Below are 18,170 nucleotides of genomic sequence, written 5' to 3' on the forward strand. Positions count from 1 at the left end.
TGATGCGGCACATTTTAAAAGTAATCCTTTATTTCACACCGCTAATCCTTTGGGTTCCAAAAAAGGTATACACAATTTGGGTGCTTTATATTTTACATTAAGGAATTTCACCCCCATTTTTAACTCTTCATTGGATAATATTCATTTTTGTGCCATTTTCAGGCACTGGATATTAGACGGTATGGTTTTAATTCTATTATCGAACCTTTAGTAAATTATCTAAAAGTGCTTGAGATTGAGGGGGTTAAGAATCCAGTATCTGGAAGTTGTGTTAGGGGTAAAATTGTTCAAGTAACAGGGGATAGCCTTGGCTTACACAGCTTAGGGTTTTTGGAGTCATTTGAGGCTCAATATTGCTGTCGTTTCTGTGTTCTTGAGAAAAAGATAACCCTGAGGTTGTACTAAGAACAACTGAGATGCATGCTCTGCACTGTTAAAGGTTACAAGATGACTCTACACTACCTTATTTTTATGGTGTCAAATGGGTTTTTATGGCGTCAAATGGGCATCAAGAACAAGATAAAATCTGATGATCTTGCTGGTAGAATACATGCTTTTGATTATGGTTACAATCAGCAGAGGAACTGTCCTCCAATGGTCAGATTGTTTGGTGGAAGCAACTATTTGGGTTTAACTGCTATCCAGTCATGGTGCTTGTTGCGCAACATGCCGCTGTTATTTGGTGATTTAGTGTGGAGAGATGATAAATGGTATTTATTGCTTTTATTTCTGCAGATTGTTAACATCATATTTTCTGAAGGCATGACCATTTATCTTAAGCATTTAATAATTAAACATCACCAGCTATTCATAAAAATATTTTCAGAAAAAAATCTGTTGCCAAAGCAACACATCATGATGCATTACCCACAGTGTATAAAGAAATTGGACCAATTCTTCACAAGTGGTGTATGCATTACGAAGCTAAACACAAATTCTTTAAAACACAATTAAAAAGCTTCAAAAACGTCACCAAAACGCTAGCTAAAAAGCACCTGGGTTGTATTGCAATGCACTGGGAGTATTTTAGACAGTACAGATTGACTCTTGGTCCAAGGAAGATGGTGGAACTCAGTGGACAAAATGGTGGCATTGACATGGCTTCCAAACTAGGAGTGGAAATATCAGAACTTGTCTATTCTGTAAAGTGGATCAAACATCATGGTACAGAGTATTGCCCTGACTTTATTATCTGTACAGGAGTATCATGTGAGATGCCAGTGTTTTGTAAGATCAAGACTATTGCTGTGAAGGATGTACTGTTATGTGGAACACTGATGGAAACACTCTGTTTCTGGTTTTGATGACCATTACCTTGCATTTACAGTCAGTCTGGTAGTGAATGTTAACAAGCTGTGTTATTTCAAACCATTTGATGTTAAAATGAAATATGGTACAACAGATTCTGCACTGCATATTGCCCCTTATTTCCATATTGCTCCCTATTGCCATTTTATGCAGATGTGACGTTTTTTTGTGCACGTAAGCCTGACATTGTTTTAATAAATGTTTTAAATGGTTCGTTGAAGTTTTTTCTGTTCTATTCTAATCCATGTATTCAATGTAAAAAAAAAAAAAACACTCTGAGTTGACTTTGCATAGTTGCAAAGAAAATTAGTTAAACCACAGAGTGAAATATTGACACTTATTTGAGTTATTTGATCACCAAATGGGTTTTAAAATTGGACTCACTGAGTGGGATTTTTTCACTAATAAAAATGTAAATAAACTCTAAAAAAGTGAAATATGAACACTATTGGTGTTAATTTTCCCTTAGTGTTAAATTTTGCTAACAATCAAATTTAATATCCCTCAGTGTTAAATTGTGGTGACACTATTAAAGAGTTCATCTCCTTTAGTGTTAAATGATAGTATCTCTGTTCAGTGTTGAGCAGTGTTAAATTTTTACTCCACACAGAGTTAATTTTACTCTGAAATTGAACACTATGTCAAGAGTCATTTTATCACCAATTCTGAGTGGGACCAAATACACTTGGGTCCAGAGTTAAATTTAACTCTTAAATTGTCCATAGCAATAATTCGACCAAGCCTATATATATATATTTATACATAACCACTGATGTCCATCTGTGTCTTGTGCTTTTTTACTTATTTCATTTAACATTAATCCAGGAATCATTAAATAAGATGAAAAATATTTTACAACGGCGTTCTGTAAAGAAATAGTGCAACTTGTGGAACACAAATGGTTAACAGATCTACCTCCTGCAATGAATCCTGCCTCTGTAACTCACCTCTCTAAAAGGATTGGCCTTTGCCTTTTTTTGAGTTCTGCCTTTCTACCCCATGTTGCTGTTTGATTGGCTTTGTCTTTCTCACTAATGTGTTGAGGTAAGCTGCAACTATATTCCGTTGTATGAAGCAATATGCAACGTGATTATGCAGGCTACCGGTATGTGAGTAAGAAAGTATTCTTAAAACAACAGTTTTATGCACAAAATACGTGGAATGTTGTCCCCACCAATGTCAAAATCAAACTTACGCCATTGATCAGTGGTTATGCTCCACAAGTATGCTGTGAGTTAGAAGAGAAGGAAAGATTCTGGAGTGAGTTGAGATGAGGTGATAGCGAGTATTCCCAAATGGAAGAGAGTAGTGATTGGAGCAGACTTCAACAGGCATGTTGGTGAAGGGAACAAAGATGAGGAGTTCAGATCTTTAAGAATAAGGGTGATGTGCAGAGCTGTAGCAACTACAGGGGCATAAACACTAGAAATACTGGATTTTTTATTTTCTGGTGCAGGTCCCAAGGTGTGATTCCCCCCTGTTGAGATTTTCACAGTTCTTCAGCCCTCCTTTTGTTGCGCAAACGGCCCCATCACCTGTGAGGCCTGGCTTATTTGCATTTGTTCACTCAGAGTAGCTCAGATCCAAGGCAGGCCAAACCTCTGTCTGTGACGGAAACCTTCAAGGCCTATCTATACAAAATAGTCTGTTTAATTTATATAAAAAAATTGTGTGCTGTTTGTCATTGCCATAGTACATATCATATTTATATAACCCTTGTGCAGACCTGGGGTCTATTTGACACATCTGGAAAGTTTAATGTGTCATAACTTGGGTTTCCTTCCACATATTTGCCTGAAATTTACCAAGATTGTTCCAAATTATGAACTCTGCAAGTAAAATTAATCAGTGGGGCAATAGGTCACACTTTTACCATTTTCAGCGCAATGAACATACATACCTGTACAGACACAAAAATGCACACATAAAATGTCCACTAACACACGCACCCAAAACACACACTCACACACCACACACACACACACACAAATTGGGCATTGCATTTCATTATGCCTTTTGATACATTATGCCTATAATTTTTGATATTTCATTATGCCTTTTGCCTTTGCCTAGCAGAGGAGTGTTTATGAGACATCCCGTACTTGGGAAAGAATGAAAAGTTGCTAATACATGATTAAATGAAAACTTGCTAACACTTCAGTCTCCAACGTATGTTTGTAGACAAATGTCATAAGCTGAGTGAAGTTATGGTCCATGGCTTTTGACATGTTCTTACACATACAGAATAAAATGATAGCCAATGAAAATGAAATTACATCAATGAATTATAACACCAAAAGTGAATTTTGAGAACAGGAACCCAACATGCCTCCACAGAAGATGCACTGTGGTACTGGGAAGCCCTGTCTGAGCCAGACGACAAAAGACGGCACTGTGTGGGTAGAGGAGGACATTGGAATGTCCAGTGCAGTAGCAAATCGCTTGTGCTTCACTGCGCAAGCTGGACCCTGGGCGACTGGGGTACTTTCCCAAGTAAGGAGATGCATTGCAGACATATTTGGTCTCCAAATCCGTGGCCATCCAGAACTTGATCCCAAATTTGTCTGGCTTGGTTGCGATATACTGTGTGAATGGACAACAAACCATGGTAGGGAACAGCTGTTCATCTATGGTCATGTGTTTTCCTGGAGTGAAACTCTCAGCACAGTTCTTGTTGAAGCATGTCCAGATGTCGGAGACCGCAGCAAATTTGTCTGTTAGAAGGTGTTGTATAATTGAAATGAATCCATCTCTTGGCAATGTCTCTTTGAAAGCCAGGAGATTGTTTTGAAACCATTTTGACCATTTATAATGTCAGTAAATAATAAAACCTGTTTTTTCCAGGTCAAATTGACTTGAATGCTTATAAAGTAAAAATTCTACAATGATCACCATTCTGTGTGATCAGCTTACATTTTGAACATTTTACACTTATGTCTATTTTGCCTACCAGATGCCATCTGATCACCCAAAAACGGGCTACACACACACACACACACACACACACACACACACATACACACACACCCCACTCAAAATTGGCATAATTTATTGTGAATAAAACTTCCTTTACACCTCTTATGCTTTTTATTATATTTAAGTTATAAACAATAAATGATATTATGCCATGATTTTAAGTAAAATAAACAGAAATTATTAAATATTATTTTATTATAACCACTGGCTGGTGTATGTCAAACATCCCCAGGTCAAAGCTGACTGAAGCAACTAAATTCATGAATAAAAGAGAGAAAACAAATATGATTTGAATATGAAAACACAACATCTGTGTGTGTGTGTGTGTGTGTGTGTGTGTGTGTGTGTGTGTGTGTGTGTGTGTTTTGGCAGATCATATTTTGCCCTCTGCTTGGCAAAGGCATTTCAAAAGTGAAATATTTACAAATGTGTAGCTTTTTTTTTCTGGAGGCCTAATGAGATGCAATGCCCAATTTGTATGTGTGTGTGTGAGTGTGTGTTTTGGGTGCGTGTGTTAGTGGACATTTTATGTGTGCATTTTTGTGTCTGTATGTATGTTTATTGCGCTGAAAAGGGCAAAAGTTTGACCAATTGCCCCACAAAATGTGGCCGGGTCAAATTGACCCGGGAGGACAAGATTAATTTTACTTGCAAAGTTCATAATTTGGAACAATCTTGGTAAATTTCAGGCAAATATGTGGAAGGAAACCCAAGTTATGACACATTAAACTTTCCAGATGTGTCAAATAGACCCCAGGTCTGCACAATGGTTGTATAAATATGATATGTACTATGGCAATGACAAACCTTAGCACACTATTTTTTTATATAAATTAAACAGACTATTTTGTATAGATAGGCCTTGAAGGTTTCCGTCACAGACAGAGGTTTGGCCTGGCTTGGATCTGAGCTACTCTGAGTGAACAAATGCAAATAAGCCAGGCCTCACAGGTGATGGGGCCGTTTGCACAACAAAAGGAGGAGAACAATGGAGCTGTAGGGGTGCTGGTAGGTGTGAGGTCCATGGATTTTACGCAAAATTGCGCAGGTTTAGCAAAACTAGTGTAAAGGTGATGATCCACACAATGAAGCTATGGGAAAAAGTAGTGGAGGTTAGGTTAAGAAAAGAAGTGGACATTTGTGTGCAGCAGTATGGCTTCATGCATAGAAAGAGCCCAATTTATGCATTTTTTGCTCTGTTGTTAATGGAAAAGTACAAATGTGGGCAGAACGAGCTGCGTTGTGTCATTGTGGGTTGAGAGAAAGCATATGACAGTGTGCTGAGAGAGCAGCTATGGTATTATTTGAGGATGTCAGGAGTGGCAGAGAAGTACGTCAAAGTAGTTCAGGATATGTATGAAAGGAGTATGAAAGTGAGATGTGCTGTAGGTCAGACAGAGGATGCCAAGGTGGAGGATATGCTTCGAAAATAAACAAGAACAGTGCTTGAAGTTAACTAAATGCTATTAGTACTAATAATAAATCTAAAGTTTCACTGACCTGAGCACCTAATTGTTTTATCAAGAGTGTCCGATGGCTCAATTTATAAGTTGCATTTGAGTTATATTTTCAAATATTTATCATGAACTAGTATTGGAAGAGTTCATGGAAGACATGGAATTTATGTGCCAGATGGTGATCACAGTATTGTTTCAGTGGATAATCCGGAACTGTAGATGAGTGTCATGCACATATATGATATGTACCTTCTAACTGCTGATATGATAAATCAGTAAACACTGTTAGGTTCTTATGCCAGGAATCATATGCTCATATTGAACATTCAACAGAAACTTACAACTGTTCTATAAATGTTTAACTATCCACTGTAACCAAGATCATCTGAGTTTGGTCACTATGAAGAGCAGCATTTCTAATTTAGGACAATTAAGAACACCTGTATTTGTAAAACCTTAATGACGCTTACTGAATCGTTTTATGAAGTGAATTTAGACATACATCTGGAATAATGTTCTATTAACACAATGGCAAAGTTTGTTCCTTGTATATGCCTTAAACTTTACTGTATTTTCTCAGCTGTAGTTGGCTGTATTCTGCCATAAATATGTGTTGTGGTTTAGGCTTACTAGTTTTTCCGTATAATCCTGCTATATTTCATTAAAGCCTATTTTTATTAAATATATTAAATATAATGGAATAATCAAATATTTCCTTCTCTATACCATGATATGAGATCAGTCTATCAAGGCCTTTCACATATCTTTAATTGACCTGATGGTTCTGTTCGTTCACAAGCCACAACCCAGACTCAGTTGGTAAGGTGATAATAGTTGGCTAATGGCTGTGAAATGGCCTGTTGTTGGACTGTGTTTTTGTCCTCAGTTGTACTTAAAGGAGACTCCTATTCTTAAGAAATTTTAATTTAGGTCCTTAATGAGAAGACTGCTGTGAAATTATTGAGATTTAAGAATAAGATCACTTCAAGTTTTCTTTCAATAAATAAATAAATAAATAAATAAATAAATAAATAAATAAATAAATAAATGCGATGTTGCAGTTAATTAGTCCATTATTTCTTAGTTTCCTGAAAAATACATAATACAAAGAAGTAATGAAAGAAACAGGTAAACCTTAGCATAGTCGATGGAACTTAATGTTTGATATATGTATGATGTTACTTTTAAATATTATATTTGCAACAATAGTCTTGATGCTGAAGGTAGACATGTAATATTTTTTGTTTGACACTGTAGACGGTTGACTGGGAAATGCGAGTTTAAAGACTTTTTTATTTGTAATGAATGAATAATTTATTTATTGAATAGGTTAAGGTTATCAAAACTTGTTAAATGTAATTTTTTTTTCACTTAACTAAATTCACTGCTTTATGATTCTTGTTAGAGGTTCCTATCAATTGTTGCAGGTGGGACCTTAATCAGTGGTGCACCGCGAGTATATACTGTTTCATGTGTGCAGACAGAGACTGGTTATTTTATTCTCTCTTTATTATCTTGCATTTACTTAAATTCACATGAATGTTTAATGATGTTGTGGGGTGTGTGTGGGATTTTCTAACTTATTTCTCCATGTGCTGTTTTTCCGAGATTTGAGTGCAGAATTGCAGAGTTTAAGTTAAAAGTAAACATATATATAAAATGACTTGTGAGGTCAAAACCCTTTACATAATGAGCACCAAGTTTAAATGCAGATAATTGTTCAATTCACATTCAAATAAAGTAACTTTTAGTGAAAGTTTTTTTTAGAGAAGTTTACTTTGTCATCTTTGGCATAATGTGGAAAAATAACAGCTGTGTTGTTAATTTACAGAGAATGTCCATAAATGTACAGCATAAACTGCTTTAAAATAGTATTTTCCATTATATATATATATATACGTGTGTGTATGTAGACTCAGATTCCTCTGTATTGTAACAGGACTAATGTATTTACACATTTGCTTCTGCATGTCAGTGTGTGCAGCAATGCCAAAGTTTGCTCCATTTTATTTTATCTCAGTTGTAGTTGGCTGTAATTCTGCCATAAATATGTTGTGTATTATACTAGTTTGTCCGAATGTGAAACGCTGATGTAGCGGAATTTTTGTATGAATCTTATACACTTAGTTACATATAAGATTCTTAATATTCCTAATATTATTTAATATAATAATCTATTTGACATTAATCTATCTGTTACCACTGGACATTTCTGTATCTGTAAAGTCTGTTGCACCTTAACATATTACATATATATCTGGGTAGTTGACAAATGACCAAGAAAAAGTACTTTTTTTGGAAAGCATAACTTTTTAAGAAAAAATACATATAGTTGTGGAGTATGAAAACTGCAGTTTCAGAAAATACTGGTCACTCATTTTGTCAATGACTTCACATATTTTTTTCACTTTTTCACTCAACAATACTGTAAATGTGTCCTATGGTGTGACATTTAAAAAGTACTAAGAAATTATATTAAATAATAAAGTACTAATTAGAATAATTTTCACCATGAATAGATGAAGTTTAATTTAGGGGTGTCACACCAAAGGACAAAAAAACTTAACAACTTCAGTGGTCTTAAAACATCTTTACATATTTAAACAATTCTGAGGGAAATACTTCATAGGGGTCTTCAGTCACATGACCTTGAGTGGGGTCTTTCAATTAAATGTAGTTGTCCATGATATTGCCCAAATTAAAATTTGTTTTTTGCATAACACCAAAGGACATTTTTTTCTGTGACAAACTTTATAAAATTCCTACACTTTTACAAATGTATGTATATGAAAAGTGATGGCCACTTAGTGAAATAGACACTTGCACAATTATGCCAGGAGTGTTCATTAAGATTTTTAAACATTATTTTCTTTATTTATAAAATGTAATATTTATGAAATAATGTTGTCTACCGTCACACCATAGGACAATTTTGAGATTTGGCTCAAAGTTCTAAAAAAAACTAACAATAACTTGGGTATTAAAACAACAAATTCATATAAAACAAGAAAATGTTTAACCATTTACAGTATTCTAAATTATGAAAATGTGAAATAAATTATGTTTTATCTTCTGTGACAGTGAAAAAGCCATGTCACGTCAACTACCCATATATATATATATATATATTTACAGCATTTAGCAGACGCCTTATCCAGAGCGACTTACATTTTTATCTCATTTTTATACAACTGAGCAATTGAGGGTTAAGGGCCTTGCTCAGGGGCCCAGCAGTGGCAGCTTGGTGGACATAGGAATCGATCTCACAACCTTCCGATTGGTAGCCCAACACCTTAACCACTAGGCTACCACATCCTGTATATAATGTGTAGTGAATTGTAAATATGTTTAATAGTACAGAATGCACTACAGTATGTGTACTGACTATGTACAAGCATATTGCATCTTCACATTTCACCTGGTATTGAGCATTTTGCACATTTTCACCCATATGTAAACTGTTCTTAATTCCTGTTTAATTACTGTATGTAAATTGTTCTGCGAATTGGGAGTTCGCTCCCAATAATTTCACTCGCCAAGGCACATGTGCTGTGGGGATGTGACGATAAATGTGACTTGACTTGACTTGATTCCATTCTCCATACACTGATTATAAGAACAATCCCTCCAGTCACTTTGCATATCCTTAATTGACCAGATAGTTATAGACATTTACCTGCCACACCCCAGACTCAGATAATAAAGGTGCTAATATTTGACTAATGGCTGTGTAATGGCCTGTTGTTGGACTGTGTCTTTGTCCTCAGGTGTACTTAAAGGAGACATTTTAGACCCTGACATTTTAGTTGAGGTCCTCACTGAGAAGACTGCTGAGAAATTACTGGGATTTAAGAAAAAGATCACTTCAACTTGGTAAGTCTTTTTTCTTTCTTTCTTTAGATAAATAACAAATACATAGCGTATTTAATTTGAAATTCTCTAAACATTGCTGTGAAGTTGTGGTTTCTTAGACTTTTGTGTTTATTTAATCATCATTACTTTCAGATATTATATTTGCAACAATAGTCTTTATGCTGATCGGTTATATTTATAGTTTGGCAGCATATGTTCAGTTATGGAATGGTTCTGTTATAATCCTCTCTTACATAGTATTGCTAAAGAATAAAGTTAGATTTTACCTGTCAAGCCACTAAATGACCAGAAACCATGCAACGTAACCTTAAAACTCTTGTCCAGGACACTTGTTGGCAGCTCTTTGTGAGGGAGCTGTATATTTAACTGAACATGGATAGCATTCTAGATAGCACTAATCTCTTCAGCATGAGTTTTGGGCTTGTTTGTTTTGCATCTTTTCAGTTTCTGTGACTGATGAATAAAGCACATGATACTTGTTTTGCACCTAATAATCTAAGATGTTTTGTCTACTGTTCTGCTACACAGTGAAACATCGTCATCTGGCTGTCTTCACACAATTGATCACCTCAGAGGGATTTGTGCAGAATGGGCAAGAAAACAATTCACTACTGCTCACAGTGTGGGAAGAGTTTTGCCAAACCATATATTCTCAAACGACACATGTACATTCACACAGAAGAGAAACCATATTGCTGTTCACAATGTGGACAGAGTTTTAGACATCTAAGTCACTTAAACAGACATAAACTTGTTCACTCAGGAGTAAAGCCGTATCAGTGCTCAGAGTGTGAAAAAAGTTTTGCTTGCAGTCAGTATCTCAAAAAACATGAGCGCATTCACACAGGAGAAAAGCCTTATTGCTGCTCACAATGTTGGAAGAATTTTAGACGTTCAAGTGATTTAAAATCCCACGAGCGCATTCACACAAGAGAGAAGCCATATCATTGCTTACACTGTGGGAAGAGTTTTAAACATTCATGTGCTTTAAAATCCCACGAGCGCATTCACACAAGAGAGAAGCCATATCATTGCTTAGACTGTGGGAAGAGTTTTACAAAATCAAGTAATTTAAAAATCCACCAGCGCATTCACACAGGAGAGAAGCCCCATCAATGCTCACATTGTGAGAAGGGTTTTAGAAATTCAGGTAATTTAAAAATTCACCTACGCATTCACACAGGACTGAAGCCGTATCAGTGCTCACACTGTGGGAAGAGTTTTAGAAATTCAGGTAATTTAAAAATTCACCAACACATTCACTCAGGAGTAAAGCCGTATCAGTGCTCAGAGTGTGAAAAAAGTTTTGCTTGCAGTCAGTATCTCAAAAAACATGAGCGCTTTCACACAGGAGAAAAGCCTTATTGCTGCTCACAATGTTGGAAGAATTTTAGAAGTTCAAGTGAGTTAAAATCCCACGAGCGCATTCACACAAGAGAGAAGCCATATCATTGCTTAGACTGTGGGAAGAGTTTTACAAAATCAAGTAATTTGAAAGTTCACCAACGCATTCACACAGGTTGAAAACTCACCAATGTATTTATGTATATCACTGCTTAAACTGTGGGAAGAATAATTAAAAAAGATAACTTCACACAGGAGTGAAACCATAATATGGTTCCTATTGTAAAAAAAGAGTTTTTCATAATAAACTGGCTTGAAAAGCTACCAATTTGTTCACAATGGTGAGAAATGTATTGCTGATCACAGTATGATTGTTTTAAAAAGTACCTCATTTGCATGCGTTGATTAATTAGTAGATCAGTAGAAGGCGTCTTTGGTGTGGACGACAGAAGCGGCTTTTGATATGTTAAAGGTCCTTTATACTGCTATACAGCTTTAGTTAGCTATGACAGTAAGCCTATCCAATTGTATGTGTCAGATGAACCTTGTCGTGAGTTAACAGGTTTTGTTATACAGCCGATGAACCATGTTCAGTGCAATTGTTCAGTCACCACTTTGCTTCCACCTGGGCACAGGTTTTATTGATTAGTTGTTCTGAATTTTGTTGTTTTATTCTTTGTTTTTGTTTTTTTGTTTTCTTTGTCTGATTGGCTGGTGCATGAATTGAACACCCCTCAATTTCCTCATGGCATCGCACTTAAACAAGGTGTGGTGGTTAAACAGGGGGCTGTTAAGCCACTTCTTAGGTATTTCCCCAGATGCTCTTTAGTTTTGTGTTTTGCTGTGTTTTCCTGACATTTTATTCTGTTAATACTCTTCACTCATTCAATCGCAAACATTATTGATTCTTGTTACTTGTTTTTCTGTTGCTGTTGGCTGTAATAAATCATTTTGAGCTAATTCATTGTCATCTCCCTTTAATGTCTGTAAGAAGATAAAATGATGAGGGGGATTATCTTAATTAACAAGAAATTATCTTAAACTAGTGCTTATTTTTTCCTGTTTGTAATATGTATTTAAAAATGTTTTATGTTTCCTCCCTATGTTTTAGACCAGAGGTATTCAACTAAAATTTAATGAGGTTCAGTAAGAGATCAGTAAGAGAAAATTTCTTGAAGCAAAGTTTCGGAAGATCATAATGTCTAACTAGTTAGTTTAATATACTGTATATTTAAGTAGCCTAGTAGTTGTATCAACAACTTTTAAGCAATCAATACCTGACTGTCAAATCAAATAAATTCATTACAATTCAAATATCTTTTGACAATATTTATTGTCACGTAACATAAAACTGAACATATGTATGATTGTAGATATGTAATAAAGTATAACATTCTCACATTAAATAAATAAAAGTAGGGCTACATTTCAAAATAAGAGAAATTAAATAAAATGTGAAAATTGTGTATGTTTAAATAAAGTGCTTTCCCTTTTATAACTCAGTGAGAGAACTGATCTCTAGCTTGGCTTGGGTTAGGGTTAGGGTTAAACCTGGGCTTGAATGGAGTCAGGGCTATTCTCATACACATGTGGTGGTGGAGGAGCCTGGAACTATATTTAGTTTTGATTATGTTCATTGTAGAGAAAGCTGCCTCGCAGAGTCAAACATGGTCAGGATGTATAGGGCTACTTTCCTCAGACCTGGGAAAGCTGTCTCAGTGACACTGTCTTCAGATTTGAGTGGATATGTTTGTTGTCTGTCCATTCTGGATTAAATGCTCTGTTTTCGCTGTCCACTTTTCTTTGTTCCCCGTTTCTCAGTCTCACTCATCTGTTTCTCTCCCTTTCTCAGTATCAGTCATCTATTTATCTCCCTTTCTCAGTCTCACTCCTCTGTTTCGCCCTTTATCAGTCTCACTCATCTGTTTCTCTCCCTTTCTCAGTCTCACTCATCTGTTTCTCTCCCTTTCTCCGTCTCACTCGTCTGTATCTCTCCCTTTCTCCGTCTCACTCGTCTGTTTCTCTCCCTTTGTTTTCTACATGTATCGCTATCTTTCTTTCATGTGTAACTTTACTCTAATTCATTCTCATCTGTCTTGCACTGTTGAGTCGCAGTGTTTACTTCAGGAATGCACAGATTTGATTGGCTGAATGGTATCAGTTGGGATGGCTTAACTCGCATACTATTGGTCTGTGCGTTTCCACTACCACTACCGTAAAGATTGCAAAAGCTGCTCCGGGTAAAATAGAAGCGCCCAGTCAAGTTTTACATAATAACCTTTTGTTTTGGCTGTAGGTTCTGATCCGTACTGGACAGCTTCTGGGTCCGGACCGCAGTCCGCCTGTTAGTGACCTTTGTTTTAGACTGATGCTATCCTTAGTCTGTAATCCTATTGAACCAGTTTTGAAGGATTCAATGATTCAAAGCTTCTGCCAAATGCCAAAAATTTAAACTTGATTTGTAAAGCAAAGCATGACCCCATAATTAACTGCCAATAAACTGTAGGATTCATCATTTAAATCTACAAAATAGTATCAATCAGACAGGTAGGGTCTAAATCAATTTAAAGCCTGTCCCTGAATACCTGTGTAACTTTGTAAGCGATCTAGGAAAATGTTGTGATCTATAGTGTCAAATGCAGCACTAAGGTCAAGTAGAACTAATATTGAGATGCAGACTTGGTCCAAAGCTAAGAACAAGTCATTTGTAAGTTTAACAAGTGTAGTTTTGTGCTATGATGTGGCCTGAAATCTGACTGAATTTCTTCAAAGACATTGTTCTGCTGTAAGAAGGAGCTCAGTTGAACAGGCACAACTTTTTCTAATATTTTAGACATAAACAAAATGTTTGAAATGGGTCTATAATTTGATAGTTCATTGGGATCTAAATTAGGTTTCTCAATGAGGGGCCTAATAGCATCTAACTTGAACTACTAACTGGAACATGAACTAAACTGTATCTTCTTTAGTGACACTGTCTATAAACCATACAGCATGGCCGGTCTCACCACTGTCCTGTACACCTTCCCCTTGATTATTGCTGATATTTTCCTATCACACAGAACTCCTGACACCTTTCTCCACCCATTCCAACCTGCCTGCACTAACTTTTTTACCTCTTTCCCACTCTCTCCATTACTCTGGACTGTTGACCCCAAGAAAAACTCCTGTACCTACTTCACCTCTTCACACTGTAAACTTACTGTTCCACTTCCCTCCTTTTCATTCACACACGTACTCAGTCTTACTACGACTGCCTTCATCCCTCTTCTCTCCAGCGCAAACCTCCACCTCTCCAAACATCATTGTCTAGGGAGAATCCTGTCTGACCTCCTCTGACAACTGGTCCATCACTATCACCACCACACCTCACCACTGTCCTGCTCCTCACATACATGTCCTGCACCACTCTGACATACTTCTCTGCTACTCCTGACTTCCTCATAACTAAATGCTGTAAATGTACCACAGCTCCTCTCTTGGCACCCTGTCATATGCTTTCTCCAAGTCTACAAACAAACAGTGCAACTCCCTCTGACCATCCCTATACTTCTCCATCAACATTCTCAGAGCAAAAATTGAATCTGTTGTGCTCTTTCAGGGCATTAAGCCATACTGCTGCTCACAAATTTCCACTACCTTCCTTAACCTAGCTCCCACTACTCTTTCCCACAGCTTCATTGTATGGCTCATCAACTTTATCCCCCTATAGTTGCTGCAACTCTGCACGTCACCCTTATTCTTAAAGATCGGCACTAACACACTTCTCCATTCCTCAGGCATCCTCTAACTCTATAAAACCCTGTTGAACAAACTAGTTAAAAATTCCACTTCTTTGGATGTCATCAGGACCAACTGCCTTTCCACTTTTCATCCTCTTCAAAGCCTTCATGACTTCATCCTTTCTAATCTTATCTACTTCCTGTTCCACAGAGTTCACTCCTTCTACTCTTTTGTACCTCTCAATTTCTGCATTCATCAGCTCCTCAAAGTATTCCTTCCATCTCCTCTGTACACTCTCCTCACTTGTGAGCACAAGTATACTATACAAGTATACATACTGTTCCTCCCTTTTCTGAAAATAAGTGTTAACCACAGCCATGTCCATCTTTTTAGCAAAGTCCACTACCATCTGTCCTTCAAGGTTCCTTTCCTTAACTCCAAACTTGCCCATCACCTCCTCATCACCTGTGTTCCCCTCACCATTATGTCCATTAAAATCCGCTCCTATCACCACTCTCTCAGACATGGGAATACTCTCCATCACCTCATCTTATTAACTCCAGAATCTCTCTTTCTCCTCTAACTCACAACCTACCTGTGGGGCAGAACCACTAAACAACATTCAACGTCACCCCTTCAATCTCTAACTTCAAACTCATCACCCTGACACTCTCTTCACCTCCAGAACATTTCTCACAAACTCCTCCTTCAGGACCAAACCTACCCCATTCCTCCTTGCTACTCTTCCACCTGGTCTCCTGTACACACAGTATATACAACTTCCTTCTCTCCATCATATCAGCAGGCTCTCTACCTTTCCCTGTCATAGTACCAACATTCACAGTTCCTATTCTCAGTCCTACACTCTTACCGTTCCTCTTCTCTCTCTGTCTGTGCACTCTCCTCCCTCCTCTACTTCTTCGACCACAGTAGCCGAATTTCCACCGGCGCCCTGTAGGTCAACGGTGCCGATGGCAGTCATTGTTAACCCGGGCCTCGACCGATCCGGTATGAAACTCGTACTGACGATTCACATGGTTAAATTTGGCAATGCTTTATGCCAGATGATATTCCTGACGCATCCCTGTCTATTTAACTGTATTAGGGACCGGCACAGAAGTCACTGGACTGTGACCCCCATGGCTAGATTGTCTCAGAGCAGCTTTTCGGAACAAAAAAAAAAAATGTGGCTAAGACTACTTACTTAAGTCCTTAGCTCTGTCATTGTTTTATGTAGCACCATTCCTGAACAAACACTGTGTCATTTCACTGTGTACTGCAACAGCTTTATATGGCTTGCTGTGGAAGTTTGAGTTTTGAGAGATTTAATGCATAAAGTATCACACTGGTAGGCACAGACAAGAGTAAAAAGATTTCACAATTTATTGTGTTCTGCTGCACAGCAGGATCCCACACTCCTATGTAGCATGAGAGAGGAAGGACCCTGATCATTGATTACATCAAGATTTTATAGACCGGATTCAAACAGGATTCAGTAGGACTGAAATGATTCCTCGAGTAACTTGATTAACTCGATTACAAAAATTTATAGAGGCAAATTCCTCGAAGCCTCTTTTAATTCATTTTAAAGCTAACTTCACATTCTTGTGCAATTATTGTGTGTATTATTATTATTATTATTATTATTATTATTATTATTATTATTATTATTATTATTATTATTATTATTATTATTGTTAGGGCCCGAGCACCGATGGTGTGAAGCCCTATTGTTTTTGCTCGGGTTTATTATTATTATCATTATTTTTTTTATTATTTATTTATTTATTTTAGCACACATTGGCCAATTGGGGTTCCTTAACATGCTCGAAAACTCTTGAAATTTGGCACACACGTCAGAGTCGTATGACGCTATGCTCGGGCAAAGGCTGGAATACAGGCGTGGCAGGGGGGCTCTGTAGCGCCCCCTTAAATGAAAAAACAAACATTTGTGCACAGATTGGGCAATTATGTATGCGCATGTACAAGAGTTGGTACGCATATTGATCTCATCGACCCGAACAACTTTCGCGCTCTAAACTATGAGCTCCGCCCAACAGGAAGTAGGCCATTTTGGATTATTTCGATAATTGCATGCGGTGAAATTTTAAGTAGTCCTCCTAGGGAATTCATGCGATTGACATCAAATGTGGTGAACATAATGGCGAGACATTGCACTTGCTAAATTCCGAAGGGATTTTTGATATCTCGAACGGTGCTACCACGTCCAGGCGACGAAGTTATGGCGAATTCAGAGAAACAGGTAGTGTCTAATATCTAAAGCAAAAATTGTCTTATTGGGATGACACGCGGTGTGTATGTTCGGTCAAGGATTCTGATCGCATCGATGTGCCTATTGTGAATCCCGGACATAGCGCCACCAACAGGTGCCAGGAAGTGTGTCAGTCACAACAGTTGCATGTGTGAACTTTTAAATACTCCTCCTAGGGAATTTATGCGATTGACACCAAAAGTGGTCAACATGATGCCGAGACATTGCACTTGCTAAATTGCGAAGGGATTTCTGATATCTCGAACGGTGCTGCCAAGGCGAGGCTACAAATTTATGGTGGTATAGGGGGTTCATGCAATTGAGACCAGACTTGGCCACCATGACGCAGAGATATTAGAGATGCGAAATTGCGAACAGATCTTTGATATCTCAAACACTGTTGCCATGGCATCGTGTCAAATTTTACTTTTATCTCAAGCATATTTAAGGCTTTTGGCATGCTTAGATTAACTTGAAATTTGACACATACTTCACATTTGTCGGCTGTTAACTGTGGACAAAAAGGTCAGACAAAGCTGTGTCTCTTAAGTGGCTCACTAGCGCCCCCGTTTGTCTAAAATGTGGGGTTTCATTTACCCACAGTCCCCAAATTGTTCAGTAAGAACGTCAAATAGTCCACTGATATTTACCCACTTCATGCACTTGCACACCGTGCATTGTTTTTATGAGAGGCACCGTATAGCGATAAAAAAATGTGCGAGGGCCCGTCATCGCTGTTTGCAGCTCTATTTATTATTATTATTATTATTATTATTATTATTATTATTATTATTATTATTATTATTATTATTATTTTAATGTATGCCTTAGTTTTGATACTTTAAAAAAGTAATTTGAAAGTAATTTTTTTTTGTTTTTGCATCTCAAACAAGGTTTTATTTAAAGCCCAGAATGTATGACACTTAAATGTACTAAATTTGTGGCCTAATGGTTAGAGAGTCCTAACTCCTAACCCTAAGGTTGTGGGTTCCAGTCTCAGGCCGGCCACGACTGAGGTGCCCTTGAGCAAGGCACCGACCCCCCCAACTGCTCCCCGGGCGCCGCAGCATAAATAGCTGACCAGTGCTCCGAGTGTGTGCACTTTGGATGGGTCACCATACTTGGCCGTATGTCAGGTCACTCGTCACTTCTTCTCAGTCAACTTAGTCACTGTTCACAGTACAAGTACAGACAGAGAAACAATGGGTGATATCTAA

The 18,170-nt window shown here is 37.4% G+C and overlaps 1 protein-coding gene across 2 annotated transcripts in view; it reads left to right on the forward strand.

The window, feature by feature from the left end:
- Positions 1-18,170, forward strand: part of LOC113662712 (zinc finger protein 79-like) — a 59,956-nt gene that overhangs the window by 8,425 nt on the left and 33,361 nt on the right. Inside the window, exons 2-3 of one of the 2 annotated variants that reach the window (XM_047812540.1) lie at positions 9,509-9,614; positions 10,143-11,133. In XM_047812540.1, the coding sequence (XP_047668496.1) occupies positions 10,203-11,133 (931 nt within the window). In that variant the 5' untranslated portion in view covers positions 9,509-9,614; positions 10,143-10,202. Of the gene's footprint in view, positions 1-7,063; positions 7,232-9,508; positions 9,615-10,142; positions 11,134-18,170 lie in introns of those variants that run through there. The other variant, XM_027177822.2, reaches the window with a different exon arrangement.

The sequence above is a fragment of the Tachysurus fulvidraco genome, chromosome 4, assembly GCF_022655615.1.
Source record: "Tachysurus fulvidraco isolate hzauxx_2018 chromosome 4, HZAU_PFXX_2.0, whole genome shotgun sequence".
NCBI classification, from domain to species: domain Eukaryota; kingdom Metazoa; phylum Chordata; class Actinopteri; order Siluriformes; family Bagridae; genus Tachysurus; species Tachysurus fulvidraco.